Source organism: Tachysurus vachellii, chromosome 3, assembly GCF_030014155.1.
Source record: "Tachysurus vachellii isolate PV-2020 chromosome 3, HZAU_Pvac_v1, whole genome shotgun sequence".
NCBI lineage: Eukaryota > Metazoa > Chordata > Actinopteri > Siluriformes > Bagridae > Tachysurus > Tachysurus vachellii.
In genome coordinates, this window is record NC_083462.1 from 12,115,911 (window position 1) to 12,132,585 (window position 16,675).

The following is a 16,675-nucleotide window of genomic DNA, read 5'->3' on the forward strand; positions in this document are numbered from 1 at the left end:
AGGCAACATCCAGCATTATAAGGTTTACTTAACACTTAAATTTCCTTCAGTAGAAGCTGCGATACAGTAGCTTTTCTGTGGGATTGCTTAGCCCTTGCTTCCCTCATGCCTCAATGAGCCCTGGGTGTGAGCCCAATGAGGCCAACTAGCCCCTTCAAGAAGCGACTGTTTACATTTACATTTATGTCGAATTTGTCAGACGACTTTATCCCTGCATATTATATATATAACCCGAGATTCCCTGCAGTGGCAGCTTAGCAGTGTGGGGATCTGAACTTTCTGTTTGTAGTCCAGTAGTCAGTGGTCCACCATCTCAGCTACCACTGTCCACTTTTTTTTGAGAGTGATTGTTCAGTTGCTGACCAAAATATCCTAACCTGTATCCTAAACTGTTATTTGGCACTAAAGAGCATGTAGTTTTAGATATACAGTATAACTAACAGAGAACATGCAGGAACAGACAGTGAACAATGTAAAAAAAAAAAATTAAACTAATCTTATAGATAGCAGCTACTGTAGCTAGTAGAAAGCGAGTCAACACTTTTACCAAAGAAAAAATGTCATTTTAGTGATATTTATTAATTATTGTTACAATTGTTATCCCAAATTAGAAATAAACTCAATGTTGCTAGTTTAATAGCTATCTAGCTCTTATTTCTTGGCAGCTTTAATAGGTATACTGGACACTTTTTTATGAGGTCAGCTTCCTGACCGATACACTTTCCAACTACTTTATTACTTTTGCTAATCATACTGACCCCAAAATGAGTAGCCTATCATTATGGGATGTCAGTACAACAGTAATGTATGCATGTTTTTGTTTTAAACTCAACTGAATCCCTAATCACTGATGGATAATCAAGATGAACATCCTGTATAAAGGCTGATCTTTTCACTCACCTTGCATCATCTATATTATATTATATAATACATTCTTTGTCACCTAAACAGCATTGTTGGTTGCTAAGCTTTATATTTAAGATGTGTTTAAGTAACTTGTAGAGTTGTAGGACAGCTTGCAATGTCAACTTTGCTTTGACTGACATTAATAACACAAAATATGTCCAGATCAGTGTGAACTGTTAATTAGTGTGACAACGTACACATGGTAGTGCATGATAACAGATGTAGGTATCAGAGCATATTTTTATGAGTAAATGAGCAAGGAATCTGTATCAGTATATCCCTGGTACAGACTGTAGCACATCTGTTACTATATACAGTTTGTTAACCCCTCTACTGACAAATACTATCTTGATCCTGGATTATTTCCAACCTTTCAGAAGTGACACAGCATCCCAATAATAGTGAGGCACCTGTTACTCTTGTACCATTGAACACACCATTAACATACCTCTGCCATGTCTGTATCAGTGCTGTGCTGAGAGCTGTCTCCCGCCCACATAACAGTGGCTCAGCGATGATCCAACGATGCTCAGTTCCGTTGATGTATGGGGGAGTAGAGGGGCTGGCAAATGGTTCGTGCTGGCAGATGGGATACAGTCTGTAATTGTATAGGAATGAAACTGAATACAAATATATTATGTGTTCTAAACAGATAAAAATATAGATACAAACAGGAGGCACTTTTTGTTTATTAGAAAGCATGCCAGAAAGATTCACAGTGCCTCAGATTAACATTAGAGGTGTGTGATGAGAGAGACAAAGTTCAAATAACAATCAGGTTCATTAACACAAACATTTTTTGGTCCTCAATTCGATTCAGTTCAATTTTATTTATTTTTTTTTGGACATTGTTTCAGATGAGTCTAACATAAATATAAATAAAGTTTACAATTTTATTTATATCTATCCCTAATGAGCAATGCTGAGGCAATAGTGGCCATGTCAATCTCCCTTGGAAGATATGATGAAGAAATCTATTGAGACATTAGACTCAAAAGGGAAATCATTCTGATCTGGATGACACTGGAGAGTGTGATTATAAATAAAGTTCTTTCTACAGCTGTATATAGCTCCTGAGCAACTTACACTTTAGGCCTGTGCCATTTCAGAGTTTTTTATACAGTAGATAACAATGATGGAGACCCAAGCTACGGACTCCAAGTGGTAAGTTGGGGTAAATTTGCATACATTTCTCTATTAATTTGATTGCCAGTGTTATACCTCAGGTTTTTCCAGAGTTTAGTGCTTTCCAAGTGTATAGTGAAAGTGTTAATATTTAATTTGCAATAAAAAAAAGTCGGCAGTTCAGATCTAATGAAAGGACCAATGAGCAAAGTTTATCTACACTGTTTATTTCTGGTTATTAGGCAATTTGATGAAAAGTGCTGAAATATTAATAAATAATTTTTTCAGCTAACACAGCACAGAATCACTGTTTCTGATGCAGTCTGTCTAGCCCAAGCAATCATTTCCTATATTCATATCATGTCTCAGAAGTCAGACAGAGAGTGACATTTCAGAGCTCAAGACACTGTGCTGTCTCTGGCTCCATGTGCTCCATGTAAAGCAGAAACACTCTCTTTAGTAAAGTGATGAATATGATGAATGTGTAAGTGTGGGACACAAAGATAGAGATTTTCTGATTTTTTTTTTTTTTCATGAGTACAACAGCAGACTTTTCAAACTGCAAGGACTGATTGCTCATTTGAAGCAGATTTTTAAGAAAATTATTTTAGTACATTATGGTATCAATATTATCAAGTAGTTATGTATTTCTACATGGAATAAACAAAAACAGTGACAATGTTTTTTTCTGTACCTCAGAATAGATATAGGGTCCCGAGTAAAGAACAAGAATCCTAACTTTCTATCCAAAATCACATCAAAAAGAACCCTTTTTTGTGCATCACTTCCTCACCTCCCTTGAAGCAATATGTTTTACTTCCTCCTACACCAAACACCTTTAGATGATGGTAAAGGTGTTTGCGTAGGTGGAGAAAAAAATTCTTTTTAGAGAACAGAGGCTTCCTGACCCATCCACGCATTCTTACATTTCCATTCTACCCTCTTTTGTCCTTCCCGCACTCTTGTGTTCACCTTCTTATTAATGCACTGGCATGATTGGAACCCCATTTGTTGCTCGCTCCATGACACTTCCATTAAGATGGTGTCATGATAGCCTGAAGACATTTAGCATTTTTGTTTACACATGAATATCAGGTACTGAGTCATATTTTTTTGTTTAAATCCTTACACAATTTTAATGGTTTGTTTGATAAAGGAAAATAAAACTTGATGAGAAGACAATGAGATCAATACTATCATTTCTTATCTTCATGACTTTTCCCACTCTATTAGGACACAATGTATGGTCGAATTCTACCTCAAACTACAACATATTGCTGATAAAGAAACTTCATTGCAAATGTAAACAGCTAGGTTATTCACTGATACTGATCATAGATATCAGGTGTAATGAGCATCAATAAAAATAATTGCATAGTTTTTTAGCAATTAGCTTGACACAGAATGGTTTGTGCTGACATTTGAACTTTAAAGTCTATAGAAGCCAATGATGCTGGAATCTGGAATCTGCAGTTCACATTATACCCCAAATAAAATACTGCACATTTTCACTATGCACTATGTGCTCCAGTGTAATAATTATAGGGGTAATACAGAAAAGATAATTGTCATGAATACAGAAAAAGTTAAAATCAACATCTATTTTCCTATATATAGGTCAGACCAGTGTCTAAAAAAAGACTCAGAAATGACTGTTGTTGGCATGAACATGAAATGTATCATCCTGTGTAGAGCTATAAATAAGTTCAAGTCTTTCCAAAGATTCTCAGACAGATTAAGTCTGTAATGTGACTGACCCATTTTAACACATTCAAGTTCTTGGGTTTGAGCCACTCAAAGTGTAGCTTTTCAGTCTGCTTAAAACTGTCCTGTTGAAAGGTGAACCTCAAAGACCTAGTCTCAATGGCCTTTTCTACTAGCCCTGGCATTTATCCTGTCCTCAACCTTGTCCAGTTCCCTCGTCCCTGCTGAATACAATAAGTTCAATTTTGATCTCAGATAAGCTTTTTCCATGTTTTCATGTCTCTTGTTTTATGACTTTCTCTCACCACTGCTCCATGAAGCCCAACTTTGTGGAGCTCACTTGATACAGTAACTTAACTGCACAAGTGAACTTATTTAACTAACTAGTTTTGTTACTAGTAATGACATAACTAATTTAGGTTTTAGCTTTTATAGCAATAAGAGTGTATCTTCACACTTTATTATTGTAACCTCAATTAAGAACAAATCAGATCCAGGTGTTTAATGTTTCAAAATAGTGATTGAGTTTAAGGTGTTGAATACTTATGCAAGTCACTGTACTATAGTCAGTTAATCACAACATTTGTCACAAAGGCTCAAAAATCACTGTGTAAAAAGACAGGGTAACTGTATGTTATGTCAGAAGAGGAGTCTTAATTGGACAAAATAAACTACTAAATGAATTGTATTCTCTTTCATTTGTAAGCTGCTTTAGAGAAAACATCTAGCAAACTAATTTAAGTCTAAATGAGGACGAGCTTTTTCATGTGCAAGCACAAGTACCGATGCAATTCGACCAGGTCGGATTAGACATTTACCTACTTATATTCTAAGGGCTAAGCAAAAGGTTTGGTTTGCTGATGCATTTAAGACCTGGGGTTTGTTCCAGGCTCTTTAAAAAGCCTAGACTATATCTTGAGCTAAGTTGAATTAAAGATGAATTAGTCAAATTTTACAGCTCAGAAAAAGCCCATACATTGCATTTCCTTTGCAACAAAATCAACAAGATATTTTACATCCTTAATGAGGCATCACCTTGAATAGCACTAAGACAGTACACCTAATGTGGTATTCTGATGTTCAAAATGTCACATGTTGATGCTTTGCAGCTCAACATGTTTGTAAAGAGCGGTTATTTGAGTTATCCTAGATTTACAGTACATAGGCTCATTTATTCCTTTGAATTTCTGACCTGCACTTTCCATTCTAATATTTGCACAGTCTGCACCGTAACATAATGAACATTGTGCTACTGCGCAACAAATGAACTTGTATGGAACAAATAAAAATGAATCTTGAAATCTTTAACTTTCTGTCAGCTCAAATACCAGTTTGGCCATCTTGTTTAGTTCATTTATTGTCCACAATGTGGAGATTTGTCTTTGGTTTACCATACAGTATAAACAAGGACAGCAACAACATCAACAATCTAAAAACAACAAAACAAAAAGCAAAAAAACAGTATAAAAAAATCCACATTCTCATTTTATACATACACTGCATATTTGCATGCATAATCATGACTCAGCATTTTATAGTCTAACAGCAGTTGGCATCTAAAACAAATGACACCTGAATAACATTTTCCCTTGCCTATGATTGTTTAAAGTGTCTCCTTGAAGGTAACATTCCTTGAAGGAAATAGAGAGTGTTGTGTATTCTCTCATTAACAAAGTGATTTTGTTGACGTTTTTTTTTTTTTTTGCACCGTTCAGTGAAAATATCCCAGGAGTTTAGTAATTTCCTGAAATACTTAACTAACCCATCTGGCACCATCAGCTGTGCCATGGTTGAAGTCATTGAGATCCCAGTTTTTTCCCAAAAGTTGATGTGAATCTTTACTGAAGTTTTTGTCCTGTATCTCCCTGATTTTCTGCATTGTGCAGCTGCCACATGATCCGTTGTTATGATGGTTGCATGAAAGTGTATGTGTATCATAATTCATAATAAAGTGGCATGTGAGCGTATAATTACAACAATGCAATGCCTGTTTTTTTTTCTATGGGAAATTTTAAAGCATGAATTCAGGGAGCCATTACATGTGATTTTATCAAACCTTCGTACACTGACAGCAAATTTGCTGACTTATTACACAAGCTGGGTCTGAGCTGAGTGGGTCTGAAATAGCAGTGCATGAGGTCAACGAGCACCATGATTATGCCGTCTTGTACACAATGAGCTGCTTCCTACGCTTATTGTTGCAGTTAGCTAGTTTAATCACGAAAGGTGACTAGTGGCACAGCCTGCTGCTGTCAGCATAGGGTGAATTGTCATGAACAGCCCCTGCTCTTTTTCCATGGCATAGTTCACTCATATCCTGTTGCTCCAGCAACATCTGAATCTCAGTCCATATACTCCTACACACTGTTCTTGAGCACAAAAGGGAAACTTATTTGGCATTAAATTTACCCAATTACGCTAAACAAATTCACCAGCATTAATTAAACACTAACAGTGTTTATGTAACTGCAATGGTTCTTATATACTAAAGACTAAGTAAAAGGTTGGGTTTGTCAGTCTGAGTCTGAGTTTGTCAACTCAGTCTCAAACTAAGCTGAAGTGAAGTTTTAATAGATAAATCTTGCACTCTCAGAAAAATGTGTATTAAACTGTACATTTTGCTTGTTGCTGAGGTGGTGCCTTTAATCTTTTGTACATTGATTATATATGGTTCTTCTGAAAACAGTGATATAGTGTACCTTTAAACTTTTTTTTACTATTACACTTATTAATTCATCATTGTAAACAAATGAATTATTTTATCACAAGACAGAAAAGATTAGTCAGGGCACAACTGGCTTTCAGTGTGAGATGTTTTTTGCTCTGAAATTAACCTTACACAGACTTTTAGTAGTTGAATATAACACCTTCAAAATTTAGCTGCTTATGAACAAGCAACTGGGGCATCTCTGAGAGCAAAAATTGGTTTGATATCATTATTTACCTAAAACAAATAGAACATTACTATGAATATATTGCCCCTACTAGAATAGGTAAACAGAAATACTTAGGAAAAACCACAAGATTACTGAGTTTCTAATTTCCTACGAGCCATTATCCACCACCATGGAGTGACATAAAAAAAAATATATATATATTTAAATAAATGGACCTCTGGTAAAAAGAATTTTAAAGATTATATAAGACCATATAATTGGACCATAATTACCATAAGTGTTTAGAGTAAAGCTTTCAAGTGACAGTCAGTTTAAAAACGTATTACAATTACTGAGTGAGGATTCTCCACATTCTGTAAAGCATTAAAAGCCCTAGAAGATCAATAGATCAATAATCACATCACATTTGCTTGCAGCAAAGAAACAGGAAACATTTTGTGATTTCCTATGGACACAGTCTGATATACAGTCATTTTATTAACAAACACACAAACAAAAACTAAAAAGAAATCTAAATGGCAACAAGCTGCTGACATATTAAAGTCTGTCTGTTCTGTAGCCTATTTGCAATGTTTAAACTAAATTAATTTTATAATGTGTTTTTAATTTGTGTAATTTCCATATTTTTTTTTATTAACTTATGTTACTAGGGAAGTAACCTTGGTGGTATTTGGAGAAATTTGACAACTAAGTAAAATCTTCCTTTTGCCCCAGAAGAGCAAATAAAGATTGTCTTGGGGTGTGGGGGTTTGTTTGATTTGCTCATCAAAGCTGTCTTCTAGGGCACTATTGTATAAATGAATGCTAATTATGACTGAATAATAGCTGATGTATGTCCCAGAAAAACAATAAAAATGTACAGAAATGTTCCTATCACCACCACCCTCTAACCAGACCTGGATTAAAAAGAAAAGTTTGTACAAAAGTTTGCTGGATCCTGGACTCTCTGACAGAGAAACCCAAATCAGTCTGGATCAGGAGCAGCAACTCTTACACCATGACCATGAACACTGGGGTCCTAGGGCTCGTCTTGCCCACTGCTGTTCAGGATGACTCAAAACTGCACAGCAGTGCACAGCTTGAATCACATCTTCAAGTTTGCAGATGACATGATTGTGGAATGATGAGTCAGCATACAGGGTGGAGGTGCAATGGCTAAAAGCCTGGTGTAGAGCCAGCCACTTGTCCCTGAACATCAACAATACTAAATAGATGATTTTTAATTTCAGGAGAGCACAAAGCTCACTGTCATGTTCACCAAATTCCTTTCTGTTCACCTGGCACAGTACCTTTCCATAACCATGAAAACCCAATAGCGTCTCTACTTTCTGCAGACTGACATAACCCCTCTAACAGCACCCCCACTTCAAACTACCCCCATCTCCCATCCATCAACCCTTACCACATTCTACTGAGGGTTTATCAAGCGCATTTGAAGCAGTTGCATAACTGCCTGGTTTGAAAAGCCTGCAGCGAATAGTGAGGACAGCTGAGAAGATCATCAGTGTCTGTCTTCATTGGTGGTTCAAGCTGTTAAGGCTCTGGAATGTTGATTGGGGTTCAAACCCCAGTGCTGCCAATGTTGGGCCATGAAGCAAGGCCCTTAACCCTCACTGCTCCAAGGGTGTTGTATCATGGCTGAACCTGTTCTCTGACCCACAGCTGGGATATGTGAAGAAAGAATTTCACTGTGCTGTAGGGTATATGTGACAAATAAAGGCTATTTTAAGGCAATTCTATTCTCTTCCATCATGGACACCACATGCTGCATCTGTAAAGCCACCAGCATTATGGACCCCTCACACATCTCTTCACCCTCCTGCTGTCTGGAAAAAGGTACAGTAGCATTCAGGCCCTCACAACCAGGCTGCAGAACAGTTTCTTTCCTCAAGCTATCAGAGTCCTCAATACTCAGAGAGTAGACTGTCACCAACATGCACACACACAGACACACAAACACGCTTCTCTAAACACAATTCCACACCCTTCGCTACTTTTGTGTGTTTTCTCAGGTAATTCAGTGCTTTTTCATAGTATCATGATCCTGGACTAATACTCTCCTGATACAGCGTGTACCGGACCAGTTGTATATGGCTGAAATAATAAAGCCATAATAAATAATAAAGTAGAAACACATTGTTGATGAGACAGTTCAGAGGAAAGGACTGATTCAAGCCGACAGGAAGTCTACAGTGACTCAAACTGAGATATTTTTACAAACAGCGAGCAGTTCATGTAACAGCTTTGAGACTGATACATGATTTGCTGATTGGATAATTGACTGAGTGAGCTGGTGTAAAGATATTACAAATAAAGTGGTCAAAAACTGCATGTCATATACCGTATAATGCATTTGTGTTATATTCAGACCCTTCAGTTGTTGCATGCATACATATTGTGTTTTAGATGTAATTTTAAATAGATTAAATTGACATTTTTGTCATATAATTCTCCCCAAAATAAGCCACAAGGTAAAGAAACCAAAGATAATTTTTAGATATCCTTGCAAACTTTAACTCATAACTCTTCTAATACTGCTATTTTGCAGTCAATTTAATAGCATAAAATATCAATTTAGCCAGTTCTGATTTTATCTTTCATTTTTCATTGTTTAGTTTATCTAATCAAATACTTTCAATTTTCAAAAAGGCTGCTTGCTATACCCATAAATAATGGGGAAAAAATGTGTTTTTTAGTGCTAAACTGCTGCGTCTGCTTTGTTTTAGTGTCTTGTACAATGCTGCCCTCAACTGGTGCCTCTGGAGCACTCGTTCAATATACTTGGAGCAAGCAAATTCATCCATGGACATTTTCTTCAGTGGTCTTGTCTAAATGTCTTGGCAACATTACATAAGGATAGCGTTCATAAGAATGCATGACACCTACATAAGCCATTAATGATTCCTATAGTCGTCAGCTCTAATGAATACAGCTTTCTACAGTATTCATTGTTTAATGATATGTAAATACTTGTTGATATAATGCTGTCATGTGCTGTCATTTTTCAGCTCTGACCTACATTAGAATATCATAACAATTCACTCTTGTACAGGGTTTAAAACTGAATCATCTGGTTTTAAACCAAAATAAATTATTAGTTTGGTGTAGGGCCTCTTTTTGCAGCCAGAACAACTTCAGTTTGTCTTGGTAATGACAAATATAAGTTCTGCACAGTTTACAGGGAGCCATTTCTTTTATAGAATAGTAAACAGGTTACTACCTGATGCTTTTGGAGGAAAACATTTCTTCTCCAAAACACCCAAAATGGCTCAGTAATATTCAAATATGGTGACTGTTCATGTTCATCAGACCACTCTGTCAACAGTGTTGCTGTGTTTTGATGCATTATCATCCCGATGTATGGCACCATCTTCAGGGTACATCATGGACTCATCAGAGAATAATACATTTCACATTGTCTATAGCCCAAGATTTCCTCTGCAGGCATCATTGCCACTGACATTTGGCATTGGCACAAGTGACCAAAGGTTTGTCTAATGCAGCCTGACCATGAATATTGAATATTGTGGAGCTCCTGGGGAGCTGAGATGGTCATTTAATTCTGCAATAAGTTGGGTAGCTGTGGTTTTATCTTTTTAGGATACAATCTGGGAAAGTACCCAGAAATGCCTTTCAAACAGCCTCCTCTTGCACGGACAGTTGTTCCTTTTGGATGTGGTTTGTCCTTCATGGTGGTATGCTGACATTACCTTGGATACCGTGGGTCTTTATACACCGGAAAGTCTCACTAACTTTATGTGGTATTACAAAAACACCTTAGCCCAGTTAAAGAGGTTACTGTTGTAATAAATGTCATTAAATTCTTTAGGTTAGTAGTCAGTACAAAAAAATGCTGTTTAGCTAGCCTCAGGTATTAACATTTTGAGAAGAATAGTGCGTTTAATCATAAAATAAAAATCATTCAATGACAGCAACTAAGCAGCTTCTACCAATGTTGAAACACCACCCAAAGTGGCAGCAGGAGCAGGTGTACTACACTACTACAGAATGACTAATAACTACAATGGCATACTGATCTGTTTATGCCAAAAAATCTGCAAAATCAAATTCAGTTTTCAGACACAACCTGGTTGGTTGGCTCAGATGCCATTTCATCAAAAGCCACAAAAATGTAAGCTGGCACGTATCTCCTGTCTATTTCAAGTCACACCGTGGGAGATTTATTGACAGTTCTGGTATGAATGGAATGATCGGGCATTTATTCTGTACCATGTTTCAACACACAACACTTTAAGAGCTGTGTCCAAATGTTATCAGTTATTGTACCGTTTTCATATCCCGCATTTTTATATATTCTCTATTTCTTTTCTGGTCAAATGTTCAGCTACTTTCACTTTATTTCATTTAAATTTGATTTTCAAATTTCCTTTTCTTCAGACCTATTTGTTTTTTTTATTATGAATACAGACCGTCACACTCGGTCAGGTAAAAACATGACCGAGATATTGGCACATAGGCCCAGGAGGCATTAAATGATTGCCTCCGTCTGTTTGATACGAGTTAAAAAGATCTAGTGGATAACTACAAAATTTGAGATGTTTTTTTTAAAATGGTAAACAATTTAACTATTGACAATAGTCAAAAAAGTGACACTTCTGCATCTTATGAGCACTTTTAGCATGTGTTTTTGGAGAACCATATGGATAAAGGAACCATTTTAGACTGAATCAACATTGACTTAAGGATCCAGTTAAGACTAAGGTGTAAGGCTCGATAGTGGGAGTGCGAGCCTTATTACCACTAGAGGGAGACAAATACATTTAAACCTGCCTGTCCTTTAGGAGTCCATTTAGAATGCAAATAGTAAACCTGGACTCTTTATTAGGAACACAGAACACATGTCCATTCATGTGATTATCCGGATCAGCCAGTAGAGCAGTGCAGAACATGAAGTTAAGAGCTTTAATTAATATTGATAAACAGTTCACACCTTGAGTTCTTGTGTTCAAGGCTGGCCTTGTTACAATCTGTTACCATTAACCACACCCCAGCCAAAGTTACCAAAGATCACATTTTTCCCCCCTCATTCTGATTTTATTTGAACATTATCTGAAGTTCTTGAGCTGTATCTGGATGCTTTTATACCATGTGCTTCAAATCACACTATTGCACGTTTACATGTTCCTAACAAAAAGTATGGCAAGTATGCATGTGCAGAGAGAGACACACATGCACACCATTGAATTCCTAATAAAATTTAAACACGTGGCATTAAAATAGTACTTAAAATTAACCTCCTTGTTCAAAGACTTTGAACTATATTTAAAGCCAGGTTAAAACAGAATGTAAGGGCTAGTTTTGTGAGAGAGTTTTGGTTCCTGCAGCATAGCATAAGAATTCACACTGCAATGTTAATTTCTTAAATTTATTTTTGTAGCCTTAGCAACCAACACTAGACCATACAAATTAAAAATTACAACATGTTGAACATAACTTGGATTTGGGTCCACTGAATAGATAGTATTAGGACAGTGCATCAAACAAGGAAACCTTGATTTCAAATTTTTATTAATTCCTGAGAAAGGCTTGAAAGAATTAAACATTTTTATCATTAATAAAGCCCACTGCTAACAGTTTTGTCTTGGAATGTTTTATTATTTCACTGGTCAACATAACAGCCAAAAAGTATTTGTTCCTTTCCATTCTAAATGTACAGTAGAGTCAAAATCCTCCAAGCCAAACTGGCTACACTAGTGAACATGTGCATATCCAAAATTAGCCCTTGGTCATCTTTAAAGCAGGAAAAGCAAAACTGGCCACTGATGAAGGGAGGTTTTTAAAAAGAAAAACAAAAGACCACCCTACATTTCATAAGTGCAGTAACAGATTGAACGGACAAGAGTGCAGGATACATTAATGCATTAAAACAAACTACGGACCATAACGTAATAGTAGAATGCTTCCTTTAAAACGCCAAGACTACTGCCAGTATCTGAAAATGCATTAGAGAATAGCTAACACAGCTCAGTGTCAACGACTAAAAGTCGCATGTACAAGAAAGAAAGAAAAAAAAAAGGCATTGCACTCTAAAAACTAAACGCCAGAAAGTAAAGTTGAAAGAAGTAAAGGATTCAGGTTTCCTACATTTACACACAAATGAAAAATCTTTGGATTGCATTTAAAAAAAAAAAAAAAAAAAAAAAAAAAAAAACACCCCTTGTCAAACACCCATTTAAACCCACCACTCCTGCAGTTGAACAGGTCAAATCTCTGCTTCCTTGTTCTTGTTTTTCCGGACCTCTTCCAGCTTCTTATCCTAAAAACAGAAATAAATAAAATAAAGCCTAAAACATTCAAGTCTAAAGCAAAAACAGGTGGACTATGTTGTACCTTCTCTTTAAACTTCTCAGTCATGGCTGCCATTATTGCTGTACGGTTCTCTTTACTGGCTTCCATTTTCTGATTCAGTTTCTCCTCTGTCATCTTGCTGAAATTGTTTTTTTCCTCCACTGCTTTCTGCTGCACCTCCTTTTCATGCTCACGCTTTTCAGCCAATTGCTTCAGAACTCCAGCTTCATAGGACTGCAGGAAGTAATCCAATAATTAGAGAACACAAAACACAAAAAATAGAGTTTGTGTTAAGACATGTTTAGATGGGCAGTGCTCAGTTTGCTCAAAAGAAGAGTCTACTTATGGTACATACTAAGACTGAAGTCAAAATTATTCATGATTACATTTGTTGATCTGCAAGATACAGCAGATAGTCTGCCAAGGTTCCTAATTGTACATGGATCACTTTCCATCCAGAACAACTGACTACCAGAAAAATCAAACACACCAACAAGGTGCTAGCAGAACATAACACCAGCATATATTACATGGCTAAAAGTATTATTGAATAGCCCATCCCAGAACCATGGCCATTAATGAGTTTGCTGATATAGGTGTCATGATCAGGCATCTACATACACAACCATATACTGCACATCTGTGCAAACTGTAGAAATGTGTGGATTTAGGATTTATAAGCAGCCAGCTAAGTGTATGAGCTTATTAGAAACTTTTTACCAAATTACTTTCTATAGCTGCATGTCCATATAACAGTAGAAAGTCATGCAGGATATCACACTACAGGTGTAATGTACTGACATGAAGCACAAATCAAAACTGACAGCTCCCCCTTTGGGGAAAAAAAAAAGCTATTTTAAAGAATTAGTAAATTATTAGTAAAATAAAAAAAAAAAAAAAAAAACCCACTCACACAACTAAAAAAAAAAAACTCACTGTACTTATTGAACCAGTATTTTCTTATAAAATGCATGCACAAAAAAACTAATTTAAAATATAATATAAAAAAATAAAAGCACAATTCTTAAAGGCCACATACACATGGACTAATATACACTGAAACTTTTGCTCTATTTGAGCTGTTAGATCAAAAGAATGTTTATTCTGGATTGCGTGAACTACCAATCAACGTTATCCAGCACTTTCTACTGGCTCACAAGACTGGAGGCAGTCACAAATCCACAGATGACTTGAATTAGGTCTATGCAAAAACGAAAACAATTATTAATAGAAATAAATGCATCCTTTACGTCCTCTACCATTTCCACTTCGATAAATCACCATTATGCACAAAGAACATGTTTATCCTGAACGCTGGATTTAGCAGAGTAATTGAACAGCATACATTCTGTAATCCTGGAAGACGTTCTGCTTCTTCAGAGCCGCCATCAGATGTCGTGTCTGAGACGTACCTTGCGCCGTTCCTCAGCTGCTTCCAGTTTCTTCTGGATTTCCTCCAGTGAGCAGTCCTTTTTCTTCTGAGGAGACAGAGGGAAGTCTGCTTTCACTTCTGGGGCAGCAGTGCCCAAAATGACCTCAAAGGCCTGGCCTGAGGCTCGCTTGTCCAGCTCCTTCACTTTAATATCTAAAAGCAAAGAATAAAGTTAAAGGAAAGGAAAATGCCAAAACTTCTGCAAAATAATGAGGTTAAGTAAAAACACGTCCAAGTGTAATTCGTTTCCTTACCACTAGAGGCCATTGTACCAGAAGATGGCTTAGATGATTCGAGCACCTGAGGGGAAAAATAAGAACTTGAAGGGATATAGAGTCTATTTGGACAAATAAGGAAACCATGCATGTGTTTGTGGGATACGTGCAAGTGGTTCATGAATTTAGCTTACATAATTTTGAGAGAAAAAGAGACACTTGAGCTGCACTGAAAATTTGGCGCGCATCCTGTGAGGTGAGGCAAATATTAAAAAAAAAAAAAAACGCTCGCGCCGTCCCCGAGAGTGAAAAGGCGCGCTCGTGCAAGTTCTCTTCCGCCCACGACGTCACACACACCCCAAAACAAAGTGGAGTAAAGAGCGCGCGCCATGCGCTTTTTTTATCTTTTTTTTGTTTTTGAGGGAATCAAGTCTTAAGTTGCATGCACAAAACTTCCTTCGCATGGCGTTTTTTGTTTTTGATCTAAAAGCCCACAGTGCATTAGCCGAAGTGTGAAACGCACAAACACCACCAGAAAAAAAAGGCCACATGGAGAGCAGCTGCAAACAAAGACAAACAGGCAGTGGCGCGTGCTCCAACTCCGCCTCACACACTCAAGCCCTCATCATCAATACCCCCAAGTGGGTCAACCTCATGATGAATAGACTTGAATTGGAGTCTATACAATGAATAGCCTTTGATCTTTCGCATCTAAACCCATTGGAACCCACCAAGCAAACTATAATGTAGACCAAATCTGTCCAATGGTGTAGAAGTGCTTTAACCTGACTATGCAAAACAAAAAATAATAATGATAAACAAACCAAAGCAAGATTTTACATGTTTAAAATAAATGCACAAACATTTTTGTAAACAGGAGCACTCACCTGATCCGCCTCTCGCGCGCACTTCTTGCAGCATGTAATGTTAGTTCGCGCATAAGAACTCCAAATCAAATGTCGTCACACCAGATGTCTTCTCCTATTGGCTACTTCTTGTTGACGCCTCGGGCTTTTGGTAAGTGTAGTTCTTCAGCTCCTCACGACGTGCTTAGACAAGAACAAAAATAACCACCAAAACGAGACCGGTTTTTCAAGCATTGTTGACTGTTTTAGGGGAAAGTAGCTAATTCACGGCCAAAAATAAATAAATCAATCAATCAATCACTACAAATTATACGAGTGACGTCATGAAAGAAAAGTTGTTTATTCGGCCATTCGTCTTGCTCATTTGCATATTTAATATAATAGATATTTATTTTCATTGTTTAAAGACAATGAAAAACCCTTTAGCAGCTCTGCAACTAAACAAGCGAACAGCAAGTAAACTTATAAACAGGTTTTTAAACAGCAACATATACAGGACAGGTAGACAATATAGACAAGGATGCACACACACCCACACATACATGTGTAATGCTAGTGCAGTAGTAGTGTAGTGCTTTTTTTTTTGTCTTTTGTCCTGCACTGTCTTCCTGTCTTTTTGTCTTGTCCAGCACTGTTTGCACCAGGTTGCACAGATGCACTTTATGTATCCAGGACTAGCTTAAGTCCTTAGCTCTGTCTTTGTTTTATGTAGCACCATGGACCTGGAGAAACGTCTCATTTCACTGGGTACTGCAGCAGCTATATATGGTTGAAATTACAAAAAAAAAAAAGCTTCTTGACTTGACTAGTATGTAGAGTATTATTGCGCCTACTGTAGTTAGGGTAGGGGCTATGTAGTGCTTTATTGCAGGGGTCCTGATGCATTTAAACATTTGACTGTCCCAGGGAAAATAATTTATTTTTCAGTCTGTTTGCTTTAAAGCTTATTACACTGTATCTCCTTCAAGACAGTAAAGGGAAGAACAGATGATGTCCAATGTGTCTGGGGTCTTTTAAGATGCACTTGGCCTTCCTTTAAAGTCGGCCACTGTAGATGTCATTGAGTTTGGCCAGTGATGTTCCTATGACATGCTCAGCTGCCTTTACTACCTTCTGCAGGTCCTTCCTGTTCTGTCCTGTGCAGCTGGAGAACCACACAGTGCAGCAGAGGGTCAACAGACTCTCTACAGCAGAAAGGTAGAAGTTGGTCATGTTACATGT

The 16,675-nt window shown here is 37.0% G+C and overlaps 2 protein-coding genes across 2 annotated transcripts in view; one reads left to right on the forward strand and one right to left on the reverse strand.

Annotated features, from left to right (window-relative positions):
- apoea (apolipoprotein Ea) overlaps positions 1–16,675 on the forward strand; it is a 335,076-nt gene that overhangs the window by 232,755 nt on the left and 85,646 nt on the right. The window lies entirely within an intron of this gene.
- LOC132842840 (stathmin-like) lies at positions 12,228–15,578 on the reverse strand. The gene is made up of 5 exons (XM_060865747.1): positions 15,476–15,578; positions 14,628–14,673; positions 14,354–14,526; positions 12,984–13,175; positions 12,228–12,909 (listed from the first exon to the last, which is right to left on the reverse strand). Exons 2-5 carry the CDS (start codon positions 14,638–14,640, stop codon positions 12,856–12,858), a joined length of 432 nt encoding a protein of 143 aa, XP_060721730.1. The 5' UTR covers positions 14,641–14,673; positions 15,476–15,578; the 3' UTR covers positions 12,228–12,855.